The sequence below is a fragment of the Mastomys coucha genome, unplaced genomic scaffold, assembly GCF_008632895.1.
Source record: "Mastomys coucha isolate ucsf_1 unplaced genomic scaffold, UCSF_Mcou_1 pScaffold17, whole genome shotgun sequence".
NCBI lineage: Eukaryota > Metazoa > Chordata > Mammalia > Rodentia > Muridae > Mastomys > Mastomys coucha.
Window position 1 is genome coordinate 20,428,392 of NW_022196899.1, and position 16,574 is coordinate 20,444,965.

A 16,574-nucleotide genomic window follows, 5' to 3' on the forward strand; every position below is an offset into this window, starting at 1 on the left:
GGATCTGATTCCCTCTTTTAGCCTCTACGTACACCAGGCGACTGTGTTGTTGTATAGATATACGTGTAGGTAAAACACCAATACATTAAGAAATTAAAGAAAAGAACCAAAGTATATGAAAAGGAACTCAACATTATGCTAGTGGGGGAGGGGGAACTTGTTAGAAATGCAGATGCTGCAACAGTAGTGCAGCATGCCTGACTCCTACTTAGCATTCAGAAGGCAAAGCAGGAGGATCAGGAGATCAAGGCCATCCTGGGCTATAAGAGACCCCGTCTCAACAAAACAAACCACAGTGAAAACTCAGAAGGGTCCCAGCAGGAACGACCGCATCCTCTAGAGAAGTAGGAATCGTCGGAACAGATGGCTGGTAGACAGACACATGCTCGGTGTGTGCTAAGAAGTCTCTGGAAGAGATGAGCATTGCTGGAAAAAGAGCAAAAGGGGGTCCGTGAATAGAGCGGCAAGACACCCAGTGACTTGTCCTGTTTCGCAAAGCGGGTGTGGACACGATCAACGCAAAGATGTCGTCTGGTTTCCCCTGCTGCTGTTATACAGTGAATGGGAGGACACTGATGGAAGAAGGGTGGCTGAGCAGAAAGTTCTCTACCTGTCCAGACAGGAAGAAATTCCACCCTGACCTGTCCAGACATCAGGAGACGGCTTTAGATTTGCTGTCAGCAAGTGTGCTCTGGAGAGAAAGCATGACTACTTCTCACTGACCGCTTCAGAATGTCAGTTAACCTCATTTGTCAGCTTGACTGGAATAAGGGGTATCCAGATAGTTAAACATTATTTTGGGGTGTATCCATATTATTTCTTTAAGATGTTGGCAGCAGAACTGAGTGAAAATTTACCCTCACCCATGTGAGTGGATAGAATCCAACCCATTGAAAGCCTAATGAGAGAAAAACCGGGGGAAGAGCCAGTGTCCGTTTACTCCAGGGCCACCATGCCCTTCTTCCCTGGCCACAGGGATTTTATTCTCACACTGAAAGACCCCCAGAACTGGGAAGATCCTTACTCAAGTCTCAGGATGATGGGACCACTTCGATGACTCACGAGAGACCGAACTTGCTGCAATCACATGAGGTTTATTGGGGATACCAGTACCGGGGTCGATCTCGTGACCTTGCCAGTCAGAGGAGTTTGACCCGGAACACAAGAAGTGTAGGGTATTTAAGGGAACATCCACAAGCTGGGGGCGTAGAGAGGGTTACCAAGGAAACATTCAGAGGGACCCAACCCAAGGTATTCAGTTAGGGAGGGAAACATATTCATTCTAGGAATGTAATCTTCATCTACTGGTCGACGGGGTGGAGAGTCTCATAAACCAGTAGACCTTCATTCTTAGTTCTGTCCTCATTGTGGATCAGTCAGGAGGGGCAGGTATCGGGAACCAGAGCCCTGAGGCTCTGAGTTAGCCAGGTTCCTGGAACTAGGCAGTCTACATTCCTGGCTGGCTACAGTGGCCCTCCATGTCCTTTTAGGCAAAGGTTATACACCATACATTTCTATTAAATGCCCTCATTTTAAATTCTAAGATTCTCCAGCCTTTCAACACCTCTAGATTTGATCCAGAAATTAATCACTGGCTCCCCTGGAGCTCAGGGCCTCAGACACGGACTGAGTTATCCCAGCCTCCGAAGTCAAGTGAGCCAACTCCTGTAAGACTATTTTATATATCTAAACCCTATATTCTATTGGATCTGCTTCTGAAGAACTCCTGTCTAAGGCTTTAGTACCACCAATGCTTCCAGAGAACCAGGACTGTGAGGGTAAGATTCCTCAACTGGCGATACAATTTCTGAAGCTGGCCCTCTTTTTTTTTTTAAATTATTATTTATGTATTATTATACATAGGTATAATAAATTATTATTTATTTATTTAATTATTTAATTTAATTATTTATTTTATTTAATTATTATTTATGTATTATTATACATAGGTACGCTGTAGCTGACTTCAGACACACCAGAAGAGGGTGTCAGATCTCATTACGGGTGGTTGTGAGCCACCATGTGGTTGCTGGGATTTGAACTCAGGACCTTTGGAAGAGCAGTTAGTGCTCTTACCCACTGAGCCATCTCACCAGCCCGAAGCCGGCCCTCTTAAACTGATTAAGACGTCAGTGACTTGCTTTCTACTAGCTTCGCTAGTCTGTGTTGCCACGCCCTCCATATCGATAGCCTTTGACATCTCCGTGCACCTAGAGATGGAGCTAAGAAACTCGAACACAAAAGAAGCTTGTGAACGCTTACAAAGCTAGAGAATGGAGTGGTCAGTTGCGACTAACGTCACTGAATAATCTGACAAGAGAAACGACCGTGGTGAAGGGTTTTAGTTCACAACTTGGGTGTGGCATAAATGACCTAAAAGAATCTAGGTGTGTCCTGGAGGAAAAAAAACTTATCAGTTAAAAAACAGGTCCTACAGGCGGTGGTGGCACACACCTTGAATCCCAGCACTTGGGAGGCAAAGACAGGTGGATTTCTGAGTTCGAGACCAGCCTGGTCTACAGAGTGAGCTCCAGACAACCAGGGATACAGAGAAACCGTCTTAAAGAAACAAACAAACAAACAAAAAAAAAAAAACAAAAAACAAAAACCAACAACATCAACAACAAAAACCAGTCCTCACCTAGTGAGTGGCAGGATTAACATGTAGGTTGAATTCCCAAGCTAAGGAAAAAACCAAGTCAGCGTCCCGTTCCCAAAGAATGCTTGATTCTCGTGGACCTTTTTCTCCGACTTGCACACAGGACGCTTTGGAGTCCATCCCCAGCGCCACAGAAACCAGGTGTCTTGGTGCAAACGTGACATCTCAGTGCTTGCGAAGTAGCGGCGGGCCAGCCTAAACGAGCAGGGTCAGCCTGGACTGGAGATTAATTAAGAAAACGGTATTTTTTAAAAGGAACAATGCCTAATAGCCTGTTGGAATTTTAAAAAGTAGTGTTTCCATTTGCCTGTCAGCTCCCTGATGCAGGTTCCTCAGACTCAGGGCTTGATTATGTCACTGTATTTCTGGAAAATTCTAGTACAATCAGCAGTCATACACAGGGCTCTGCTAAATAAAGGCTTCTGAGATCTCCGAAGACACTCAATACCTACTTACCCATCTCACCAGAAGTAGGAATAAAGATGGGTTCACCGAGAAAGCTGACTGAGGGGCAGACAGTCTATGAGTTATAAGATACATCTGGGATTCTGACTGCTGGAAATACAGTTTAGACTGACTAAGACAAAACCAAATGAAAGGGTGTTACAACGCCAGTGTCACAAGCAGGAGACAGACCAGTCCAGCTGCTCTGATACAAACTGACGCCAGCCCAACGGGCAGCACAAAGGAACCCCGAGAGTCTTATCAAGATGTTTCGTCTCATCCGAGTATGACAGCACGGGTATATACCGTGGGATCCACAATCACCAGGTCACTGTGCTATCTCCCCAGCAGCTGCTTGGGCAAGAACCCATGAGATTTGTCATCTCACACTTGTGAGCCTCTGACTGACCACCGCATTGTCTGTATTAAGCATTCCCTCTCCCTACCTTTAGCTTCACAACATAGTCACATTCCTGCTCCTTACATTTCTTCCTTGACCTTCGACAACTTACCTGGGGTTTCTCTAACCAAAGAACTACTTACTACCTACACAGAAGACCAACTACAGATGTCCATAACTACGTTGGTTGAAATTCTTTGGAAGTTGTGGTGAGCTCAATTTAGATCTGGTAGGACCACGTACGTGTAATACCTTCTTATAAACACCAAACTATTGTCTTGAATCTTGAGATTGCTTCAAACCAGGATTCTAGAAATCACTCCATACATAGATAAAAATTAACTTCAAGAACTATATAGTGTAGGTGAACTTTTATAACCTAATCCCATATCAATGGACTTGACTTTGCAGTATTGCTCTTTTCCCACAATGTGGGAAAAAGTACACGGCAATGGATGGTGTGATTTTTAGTATTTCTAAATTCCCTGGATAAGGATTACAGACATTTTATTTTGCTACTAGGAATAAATGGAGTACACTTTTCCAGTTTTTCACAAGTAGTAGATATTAAGGTATCAGTAGTGGCATCTTTGTTTAGTGGATTATTTTTCTCTTATGTCAGTTTACACTTCTAAGGATCAGTTTTACAATATTTTAAAAACATTTATCACTATTTTATGTATATAAATGTTTTTCCTGCACAAACATCCATGGAACCATGCAGTGGCCTTGTAAGCTCCAAGGTCATCCCTGGAACTGAAGTTACAACCTATGTTAAGTTACCATGTGCTCTTAACTGCTCCAGTCCCTCGCTCCATATTTTATTAAATATAATCATGCTGGTCTATTATTCATTAGGAGCTCTTTACTATCATTCTGTGGTGTGCTTGTGTTGTGTGTGTGTGGAACATACACTTACAAACAGAAGTCACAGCAGACCACCAGGTGCCTTCCTCTTTTATTCTCTATAGATATCAATGCCTTGCGATGGGACTGTCACTGAACCAGCTCACCTTAGGGCTGGGTTGGCTAGCAGTGTGCTCTGAGGATCCACCATCTGCCTCCCAGTGCTGAGGTTACAGGCACACAGAGGTAGGCCAGGTCCTAACATGGATTCTGAGGATCTGCACTGAGGTCCCCACGCATACATGTAGAGCATGTACTGTTACCCATTGGGCCACCCCTTTGGCCCTGAGCATCCAAATCTAGGTAGGTATGTATTTTTGTATTGATCCATTATTTTCTACTTGGTCATCTAGTCATCTTTCATGCTTCACCTGTTTTAATTGCAAGCTTACCTACAAGTCATGCTTCTTCTGTTGCTTGAAACTGTGAGATATGCTTAAAGCTATTTCTGCTGCAGCATCGCATCTTAAACTTTAGGATTTATGTGAGATATTTGTACATAATTATCTATATTCCCAAGGTATCGCTTCCAGAACATTCCATAGCCCCAAGATACTAATTGCTATTCCTCACCAGAATGAGTCAGTGAGCAATTCCCTAATACCAATAGACTTTTAGTTTTCTACTTCTCGTACTAATGATTGCCACCGTGTCATTTTCTTCTTGGGTTACATACTAATATTATTTCTTGTTATAGTTCATAAAGAAATACACAGTGTCGGGGCTAGTGACATAGATAGCTCGACGGTGGTTTGCCTAAGTAACAAAAGCAAGCGGGTCTAGTCTCCAGCACCAACATAGCTGCTCTATTTGCGCTATGAAGAGGTCCTCAGAACTTAACTATGGGATGGTATTAACCACCCTTCTGAAACCTGGTGAGGAACTATTATCTCTCACCTTCATTGTCAATATAAATCATAAATATCTTAATATTAAACCACCCTTGCATTCTTGAAAGAAAACTATCTGATGCTCTAAAAGCTTTAAAACTACTGTAAAGGCTTTAATAATAAATAAATAATACATGTGTTACTTACTTTCGCAGTAGAGGAAAGAGTTGCTGATAATTGTGCATGGATACACACAATATATAAGCAATCTCCCTTTCTCTGCTTATGGGTACACACCAATGCCCTACAGCAGACAGTGATAAAACCCAGACACTCGTTTATTTGATATTTTCAAATGCTACACCCAATAGTTTTCCAAGTTCAAAACCTCTGTTATTTCTTCCCCTGGAAAACTCAGTCCTTGGTGGCAGGACAATACCTCCATCTCCAATAAGACAAGGCCATGTGTTTTCTCCTGAGGGAAAAGGTGTATACATAGACATAAACACAAAATTTAAATGAAATACAGAGTTTACATTCCCTTCTGTAAAGTTGAGCTTAAACCCCCATGCTACACATAGCCCGGTATGCAAATACTCAAAACCATTTGTGATATACATGAATAAGATCAATACAAAACAGACCAGAGACCAAGGAAACATTCACATTTGTCTATGAAAATTTCTCTGAAGAAATTATGACAGGACACATAAAAGGTACTTGTACTTTAAAGCTATTTATTTACACAGTTCTTGCTAATTTAACTGCTTTTAAAATATAGCAAAACAAGGTCATTCACTAACCTGTGAAGTGGCACATACATGGTATAGAAAAAAATCCAGTCAGTTAAACTATTAAAGCAGATTATTGAAAAGTATGTAACAAGAAGACTTGTAATAATCCCCTGAACATGTAGGAAATAAAGTACACTTGGCCAAAGGAACCCAGTCATTCTGTATTACTGACTATAAGAAATATTACAGTAGAAGGTAATGGCAGATTCGCAAAATTTTTGACAATAAATTTCCAATCTTATATGTAATGATATGACTACAATAAAAAGTTGACCACACATTATATCTATGCATTTCACAGGTGATTAGCAAAACTGAAGACAACTTCAGAACAACTGTACAGAGGACAGAAGCAATTCTTAACACAGTTTTCCCATGGTCTTATCCATTGAAATAAATTCAATACAGAGTAGTCAAAACTAATCAAGATTTGCTAGTGTCTAGAACAAGAAAATAAAATAAAAATAAAAGTCTCTGAAACAATTTTAAAGTACATACTAATATCTTATCTCTGCAACATATACAATGTTTTGTAATCTTTCTCTTCTTATCTCAATTTGCAAAATTCCAAATGATCTTAATTATATGGTTAATAATGGTGTATCTTTTAAAATTCATGTGTTAGATATCTTATTTTAAAAGAAAATAAATGCAAAAGAGCAGTTACGTACATCAGACATTCCAGCTCAACAAGCCTCAGGATTTTATTCAACAATTATCGCAGTGCTATTTAGTCTGCACAAATTGAGATACCCAAATATGTACTTCTAAAAATTCATTCAAGATACTATACAAATACACAATAGTATTTTGCACCCACCAACAGTTTACTGATTATCAGGAATAACTTAAGTCACTGGTCTTGGGATGTGAGATTCAAACAAAGATAAATTACATCAAAATCAATATTGTTTTACATAGACTATCTTGAAAAATGTATTTCAAGAAAATAAAGCAGTGTTGGTTAGTGTTACTAATCTTCTCTACAACTTTACGAAGTGATAATTCAAAGTACCATGTAAGTCAGCATCTTATTGAAGTATGAAGTCCCAGGGAACTTAAGTTTCATATCAAGTGAGTTGTAGATCGACTTAATGTATGACTTCTCCGTTCAAAGAAAGAAGGGAGGCTGACAAGGGAGGGAGATGGAATACCCTGAAAGATACAAGGCAAATATAATTTACATTTTTCTTCTCAAAACTTGTGGCAGAGTTCAGAGCCATGCCTACCATCCTCTCACCACCTACTAATTAACACGACAATCAAGACACTAGCAGTTCCAGACCCTTTAAATATAAAAGTTATGATCAAAGGAATGGAGTCAGAATAAAACACAATTAAAACTAGTTTAGCATTCTCAAACAAAAGCTAGATGACTGACTGATTCAGCAGATGTTAATTAACTTCACCAGTAGCCACTGGCTTAGTAACAGCACTGGTGTCTTTTCTTCTATGGGGCACTGATGGCTCAGTGTTAAGTCTGTTAGAGTCAGTAAGTTCTTTAGTTAAAAACTTGGGTCTTCAGTGTAGGGGAATGCCAGGGCCAGAAAGTGGGAGAGGGCGGGGTGGCAGGCACGGGGAGGGGGGAGGCAACAGGCGTTTGTTTTTGTTTGTTTTTTTGTTTTTTGGAGGGGAAACTGGGAAAGGAGAAATTCGCATGTAAATAAAGAAAATATCTAAAATAAAAAAAAAAAAAAAAAAAACTTGGGTCTTCAGGCTTGGAGGCAAGCACCTTAGACCTGCTGAGTCATCCAACTGGTTCTCTCTTAATTCCTATTTTATAGATAAGTGTGAGTGTGGGTGTGGGTGTGTGTTGTGGACTACCTCATATGGGCCCTGGGAACCAAACTTGGGTGCTCTGAAAGAGCAGAAAATATTCTTAACTGCTGAGCCCCGTTCTCTGGGCCCCTCTTCTTAATTTTAAAGCAAAATTAGGAAGGATAAAATGACATCATGGAAATAATCTAAAATTAAGTCATATATCCAAGGAGTGTTGTAATACATGCAGAACTCCTATATGTATAAGTGTGCATTTTCATGGGTGTATATTCCACTCCACATGAAGACCTAACAACGGCAGCATTCGGAGTAACAATAATTCCTGAAGTGCTGAGCACCAGATGTATTCCTTCAATGGTCAAGGTTAATCATCATTAGAATCTTAAACTATGCCCAAAACACGAAGAAGGTTAGAGCCCAGGAAAGGGTATAATCAAGATGAACTAAAAAAATCTACTTTTTTAAATGCATATAAATGGCTGACTATATCTAAACTCAGGGCTTGTAAGCTAACTGGCTCTGTTCCCATCCAAGGGGAGTAAAGCCACTCAAGTGATACAGGGCTTCAACAGGAAACTCCTCCTCAGGCAAAGGTTATGATTTACTACAGAAAAGCCACAATGCAAGAGTCTACGTGTCACCACACCACTCTCCTTTAGGTGATCATTCTCCTAAGAGAAATTTTTAATAAAACCTGATTCTTGTGAACTTAATTTTTATAAAAACATCTTTTTGTAGCAATATGCTAAACCTAATTTAATCTAATTTACTATCAATTCAAAGCAACAATAAAGTTGTGAATTCAAAAGACCAAACCCACAGAAAGTGATTCGATGGAGAAAGAGTATTTTCTTTTCTTCCACAAATACGAGTTTCAAATACAATGCGCTCCCATTAACTTCATAAGACTCATTTCCATTACTGTTTGGCATAGTTCCTAATTCTTCACAAATATCAGCATTGACTTTTTTTTTAAATTTGAAAAAGAAAAAACAATTAGTAACTTTCCTCTAGTGATTCTGAAAACCCTAGCTGGGGAGGCAGGGTGGTGCCTAATCAGACTAAATGCAGACTGTTCAGGACCACTTCAGCATTTGCCCGACTTTAGAGTCCAGAGAAATGTCTATACTTTAGTTACAGAGATTACGTCCTCTACATCAAGCCAATTGAAAAGAAATAAACCTTAGCCCAATGTTACTGGAACTCATCTAATAAAAATATAACATTTATAAAATGATAAGCCAGGCCAAAACATGCTTCTCTTCTTATGGAAATTAGAACTATGTCTCAGTTAACTACATAGTAGGTATGCATCTAACTCAATAAAGGAGACTTTTAGCTGGGCACGGGGACACACACCTTTAATTTCAGAGCACTTGGAGGCTAAGGTAGACAGGCAGATCTGAGAGTTTGAGGCCAGCCTGGTCTACACAGTAGTTCCACGATAGCCAAGGCTACATAGATCCTATCCAGAAAAGAGGGGGCGGGGGGAGATGGAATCTTTCAGTTGCTTTTATAAGTAAAATAAAAGTTAAATGTTTAGACAATAAAACAAACTCCATTACTTTGTAAGCTAACCTAAAACTTTCAATTAAAAAAAAACCTTTCAAAAAGTTTTTTTTAAAAAATAGAAGCTTGCTGTACATTATACATTGCATTATGTACAGCACATGTATCTAAGAAAGTCCTTCACCACGTCAAACCAATACTTACTGCTAAGGAAGATGTGCTGGACAGACGGCTCACAGCAAGTTTGCCACTGCTCGGGGGACTCCTTCCCTCTGAGCTATGGGATGATGAAAGAGCCATCCGCAGGGCTCTCTTGGGTGTTTTGGAAAAAGAGAATGCCCTTGTAACCTGAAGTTTAAAAGCATTAATATTAGTTATAGCTAGACAAACTAAGGTTGCTCCATAAAAATCTGTCGACACAAAGAAAGTCAAATCTATCACTTTCCACAAATAGGATGCGGTAGAAAGAAGGTAGCCTAGGACACAAGAGCTTAGGGCTTGTGGTGTTGCTTGTTTTCTATTTTTCTATTTGTAGGGCAGGGATCGGACCCAGGACTTCTGTGTGCTAAAAAGCTTTATTATCCTCAGCTAAACCTCATCTAAGGATTTTCTCTTATTCTGTCACAGTGCAGCTATGTAAGCCAAAATCACTCAAACCCCAGGGTCTTCACTGCAAGTGAAGGAGCTCTCTGAATCAGACTCATCTGGCTTGTCTACTATGTCGCATGTGTTAAGTGAGGGCATATATAAAGGGAGGACAGGGCCCCCCTTTCAAAGGGAAACAAAACACAGCTATAAGGCTGCAAATGTCCCGTGGCTCTCTGAAACTCTACTTTTACTCTTCTTGGTTTTGTTGAGACATATTCTCTCTACGTACATAGCCCAGGCAGGCGAGGAACTCAGAGACCCACCTGCCTCTGCCTCTCAAGTACTGATATCAAAGGCGTGCACCAGCACACCCAGCTCACTTCTACTTTCTATTACTAATGTAAGATGATAACACGAATAGAGCCTAAGTTTCCTAACTCAAGTCATGCTTTGCTGAAAACTGCTTTTGGCATTATTTAAGACGAATGTAAATGCACTTATATCTAAAACACCAACAACTCACTCAAGTGTGGTTCAAACAACAGTCATTGCAACAAGAATGCAATAGCAGAGATGGCTCAGCAGTTAAGACCACTGACTGCTCTTCCGGAGGTCCTGAGTTCAAATTCCAGCAACCACATGGTGGCTCACAACCATCTGTAATGAGATCTGATGCCTTCTTCTGGTGTGTCTGAAGATAGCTACAGTGTGTTTATATAATAAATAAATAAATAAATAAATAAATAAATAAATAAATATCTTTAGAAAAAAAGAATGCAATAGCAAGCTATTTATAAGTACTGTGACAAAGAAATCACTGAATATTATAAAATGTAATCTGTGAGTCATTACCAAGTACTGTAGACTTCTGTTGTAAAATGTTGAAAGAAGGGGATGGGCGGGGGGAGAGAGAGAGAGACTACACGCACACACACATGTACACATGCAGGTACAGGGTTCCCTGAGAGAGAGAGACTACACGCACACACACATGTACACATGCAGGTACAGGGTTCCCTGAGAGAGAGAGACTACATGCACACACACATGTACACATGCAGGTACAGGGCTCCCTGATGTGTATCAGGTGCTTTCTAATTTTTTCTTATTAAAGATGGGATCTCAAACTGCCATGGAACTTACCAAGTAGGTTACACCAGCTGACCATCAAATTCCAGGAATTCTTCTAACTCTGCCCCCTCAGACCCAGGATTATGAGTGTCTTAATGCCTAGCTCCATAGGTTCTAGAGACAGAACTCAGGTCCTTACAACAGCTCTAGACTATTCTATTATTGGTGTTGAAGGCAGCATTCTTTTAATTTAGTGTGAAAAGCACATTTTAGAGATATGTCTAGAATTTCACTAGAACTCACCTTTTTTGAAGTCTTTTTTATTGCTCTAGATGCTCTACTCAATGTACTATCCATATCTTTTGTATTTACTTCAAAAGATTCTGGATCAGCCACATATATCAGATTCTCCTGTTGAAAAATAAAGTTCAAAAACCAATTGTTTCTAAAATCAAACTATTAAGCACTCATGCTCATTCCCACACATGGTAACATTTATAGATGAAGCCACTTCAGGCGTGTGACATGGGATGGGGTGTGGCTCAGTGGTAAAGCACATATGTCCTGGATCTGACCCATGGTGCCACCCTATCCCACTATCGACAAAACTGTACTTAATTTCTACCATGCAAAACAGTAACTTGGGGATAATGAGAAATAATTATTGCGTAAACGAACAGTTTGCTATAGACCACATAACTCAAACAGGGAATGCATACATATAAAATCTTACTAACAACCCTAAAACTGAACATTATTTAAAACAGTGAATGTTCTTTTAAATTTATGCCTAGAATTTCTGGCCCAACATCCTGAGTCCCTATGGAAACAGCAGCTAGATATCAAGGTGTGTGTGACACCCCAGAAACTGTGCAAATGTTTTGTGTAAATATGAGTGAAGTGCTCTTTCCAAAGGAGAGGGTTCACAGATTACAGAGTACACTCCCCAAGGAGCAAAGCCCTGCTAGAGTAAGCAAAGAACCATGGACCAAAATTACCCTTCAAACACGATAACCTTTGTCAGAACACGGCCAAAAATGGAGTCGGGGGAGGGGAATTCTGAGAGCTTGTGAGAAAACTCCAAGAAGGCAAGTCAAGAGTCTCGTGACCTCGGTGTCTTCAGAACACAGAACTGTTCTTGGACTGTGCTTCCGTGTCCCTCCCAGGTGTGCTGGGTCAGGGTGAGTTCACTTCAGGTTATTCAGTACAGCTGGCTATGGTTTATATGTCTCTATGGAAAAAAATGGTTTTTGCCTCCTGGAGCTTATCTGTACGATTGTACAATTTATTCACAGAACTCTTTTTTTGGTTTTTATTGAGACAGGGTTTCTCTGTATAGCCCTGCCTGTCCTGAAACTCACTCTGCAGACCAGGCTGGGCATGCGCCACCACCGCCCAGCTTACAGGACTCTTCTTAACCTTTGGGGTTATTATAAAGTGTCTGATGCTCTGAATAAAGCTACTATATGAGACTCTAGTCAGCTTCATTTGTTGGTTCCATTTCCAGACCCACCATATCTAGAGGACCAGACAGCCCCTTCTCCAAGTACTTACTTTGAACTTTCAGAGGGAATTTTACCCATGATTCCTATGAAGGGTTGTCACTTTAAACCCATAAATCTAGACTGAAAAAGATCAATGACCTCATTCTTCAGGCACCGAGAAGCCACGAGTTAGCAGTACCTGTCTGTAACTGCAGAATTTTATACATATTGTCCAAGGAGAAAGGACAAGGAGAGACCCTGATAGTACTCAGAACTGACTGAAATGCCACACGACAAGCACAAAGTATTAAACAATTACAATGGCTACTTATTTTAAATGGCTACTTAAAATAAAACAAAAGTCAAATATGTATGCCTATTCTGCTCTCTACCATTTGCAGTCAAATAGCTTATTTTGCTAAAGCCTTCTTAGCTTCTTTATTAAGGTAATCACACTTGGGGCCAGAGATGTAGCCCCGGCGTTAATTCATATGCTGCTGTAGCAGAAGCCGGCATGCAGTCCTCAGCACCTATCCATCGGGAGACTCCCATCTTCTAACGCTGGCCCAAACTCAGTGCTCTTCTGTGTTCCACCTCCCCAACATGCACATACTCCCTCCACCGCCCAAATGCACATAGCTAGAAATATGATGAATCTTTTAAAATTAAAAAGACAACAAGTCATTCTGCCTCCTTCAGACCCACCTTTTCCATCTGACACATCTGTTAAATTACACACTAATCAATCCCCAAAAGATAACAGTACTTGTAGATATTTGTACCTTTAAAAAGTTAAAGTCAAAAAATAAATAATAAGTGTATTATATTTCTTCTCTTGCTTTTGTCCATTTTTATTTTACATTCCTTATTAGCACACAGACACCTCTTTTGTTAAAGTCTGGAACTTCTTTTCCTTATGTCCTTCCTGCTTAAAAGAGGTAATACATATATTTGCTTTTGAAATGGTCTCTGTTTTTTTCACACTTAACTCATATTTATAATTTATTTGGAAAGAAATAGGATTTACACATTCTAAAGACTTAGCGAATTTTCCTAGTGCCATGGGCTAATAACGTTAGTTAAGGGCTACACTAATATGACAGTCTTATTTCTTCTGGAGCTGAGGAAATGGCCCAGCATAAAGAGGCTTGCTTTCCAGAGGCCTGAGTCTGATTCCAAAGCCCCACCTGTGAGCTCAAACCATCTGTAGCTACAGCGCCTCAGGATCCAATGCCCTCTCGGCCTCCTTGTGCACTGAACGCCCAGACGTACACACAGGCAAAACATTCATCCGTGCAAACTCTTGTTTGTAAATTTACTCTTCCTAAGGGTTCATATATAAACTTTAAAACATATGTAAGACAGTGCAATATATTCTGATCACTGTAACGTTTTTTTTAAAGTACAATTTTAGGGCTAGAAAGATGAAAGCAGTGAGTATAGTGTCTGTCTGCAAGCCTGATGCCTGAATTCAATCAACCCCAGAACCACTGTGGTGGAGAAACAGAATGTGCTCCTGCGTGCTACGTCTGGCTTCCCTCACAGGGGCACAGGGGCTTCCCTCACAGGGGCACACATATCCACTCTCCCAGATAAACAAGTGCCACATTCAAACCCTAAGTATAATTTACTATTTCAAATGATATTAGCACTACTAAATTTTCTAGGGATCATTGTATTTTCTTTTCTTTTCTTTTTTTTTTTTTGGTTTTTTGAGACAGGGTTTCTCTGTCCTGGTACTCACTCTGTAGATCAGGCTGGCCTTGAACTCTCGCCGGCCTCTGCCTCCCAAGTGCTGGGATTAAAGGTGTGCGCCACCACTGTCCAGCTGTATTTTCTTTAGAAATAATCTTAGGGATCATTCTGTCAAATTCCAAAAGTCTTCCATAGGATTTTAGAGGCAAAAGAAATCCGTGAACTAACTAAAGATGAATCAACACCTGTGTATTAACTTTCTCACTCAGGAATATCTTATCAAGGGCTCAATCTTGCAGATTTATGTTTCATTATTTTTGTGCTGGATATTGAAAGCAGGTCTTGGAGATTGCCAAGATGAACACTCTACCACTGAACTATAATCCTAGCCAAATACAAACTTTACAAAATAGTTTGCATGTTTCTTAAAAGACGATTCCTACATATTTCCTAACAAGTGTTACTGAGACGTCATTAAGGAAAACTACTGACACACGTGTGTGCTTCACTGCTTTACCAGAGTTCAGGGTCCAGGGCTCCTCTAATCTCACACGTGTGTGCTTCTCTTTCACTACTTTACCAGAGAGTTCAGGGTCAGCAGTGACTGGCACCCTCAGTCAATGCCACACACCTCAAGGTACAGTTAACAGTGAGGTTCTGCTCCCTGCCTGGCTTTACATACAGCACCACAAATTAAGTATACACCAAACATTGCTGCTTCCCAATGGGAATGTAATTTCATAGCTCTGCAAACAAAACCTACAATGCTACCTTACAAAAGAAGGACCACTATGATGTGCAGCATGTTATTGCCTAAAAAGATGCCAGGGACTGACTCCTGTCTTCAACACACACATACTCAAAACTCCTACCCTTCATTGGGAAGCTCAAACATTTAAATATACTTTTTATGCACTTGACTTGTGGCAGTGTTTTAAGACCAGAAAGCTGAAAATTGCAATGGAGAACAATGGAAAATTATGTGAACCAGGGCTATGTAAAATAGTCTGGCTGGCCAAAAACTTAATGCATCGGAGATTCACCTATTTATGAAAAATAATTAGAAACAACCTAAGTACCAATGTATGATATTACAGAGAAAACTGCCTAGGTGACTCTAGTAAATGTACATTTTCAAAGAAAGTGTACACCTATTCTTTCGTCTCTGGAAGGACAAAGCATAACAAACCACATGAACGGAAAGACCTTGGGGTAGGGAAACGGACTTGTATTACTGCAGCATATCTATTTTATTTGATCTGTCTTTACTTTTATGTACAAATAACGTTTTTTGAAAGTCATAGCATAAATATATAACTAAAATTTATTCCTTGAATTAAAATAATATCAGTTTATATAATGAAACTAAATTCTACCTATGCTCAATTTTTGTAAAATGTTCTTTACAATGAAAGAAATTAAAATTGAAGACTCTAGGGTCTGAGGGCTGGCTCTGCAATAAAGAGCATTTACTACTGGTCCACAGGACCTAGCCATGTTTCCCAGCACCCACATGCAACTTACAACCATGTGTTAACTCCACTTCTGGGGATCAGATGGCCTCTTCCGGCTTCTACAAGCACTGCACACACATGGTACATGCACATGCATGCAGGCAAAACATTTACACACATATAATAAACTGTAACAATTGATATAAGAAAAGGATGGTATTAGCAAGTTCATGCTCCATTTTCCTATTGTTATAACTATTTTAATTTTTTAATTAATTTTAACTTTTCGTATTTTATTAGATTTTTTTGCTATAACTATTAATGATATATAATAACTACCTAAGAACTAAGAAGGGGAAAAGTGATTTCATGGTTATTTTCTGAAAGAAATAAATTCTTCCTAGTTGAGAAGGTAAACATAAGGTCTTTGCAGACAGCTTTCCTGTCAGAATGAACCAAGGGGAAATGCCCAGGTACTCCACTAGAGGACACAATAACAACAAAGCTGTTTGCTAAGACCCCAGGAGGCAGCACTCTAAGTGGTTCTAAGCAGAGAACTCCGGCTCTCTAAGCATGAAGAAGAGTGAGAACACACAGGCAAACACATCTGAGTAGTCCCAGGCTCCTGCTACTTCTCGGGAGTAATTACAGCGCTTTCAAAAATACCCTTCATCTGTAATCTTTCTCTCTGGGTTTCTCAAATAAAATGTAAATGAAATCTAAAGCAAACTTAGCCTCATATTTTCTGAAACAATTCTGTAATTCTGAAAACATTTCCAGTTTAGCAGGAAGGCAGTTTTTCAATTACCCCCAATGCCTATGGACCCAAGATGAACACAAAAACAAAAGTGCTGGATTTAAGACTGAGAAGCAGACACTGGCCTCTCCTGAGATATAGGTAGTCAACTGTAAATGACACGGAGCTTCAGTTACATTACAAGTTTACTTATGAATGAGTGTT

General features: G+C 39.9%; 1 protein-coding gene across 3 annotated transcripts in view; it reads right to left on the reverse strand.

Moving 5' to 3' along the window:
- Positions 1 to 5,956: 5,956 nt before the first annotated feature.
- The window catches only part of Ect2 (epithelial cell transforming 2), a 51,407-nt gene continuing 40,789 nt past the window's right edge, over positions 5,957 to 16,574 (reverse strand). For 2 of the 3 annotated variants that reach the window (XM_031376465.1, XM_031376466.1), the window contains 3 exons: positions 11,284 to 11,391; positions 9,526 to 9,669; positions 5,957 to 7,188 (listed from right to left, as the gene is read on the reverse strand). In XM_031376465.1, coding sequence (XP_031232325.1) covers positions 7,099 to 7,188; positions 9,526 to 9,669; positions 11,284 to 11,391 — 342 coding nt within the window. In that variant the 3' untranslated portion in view covers positions 5,957 to 7,098. Of the gene's footprint in view, positions 7,189 to 9,525; positions 9,670 to 11,283; positions 11,392 to 16,574 lie in introns of those variants that run through there. The other variant, XR_004120399.1, reaches the window with a different exon arrangement.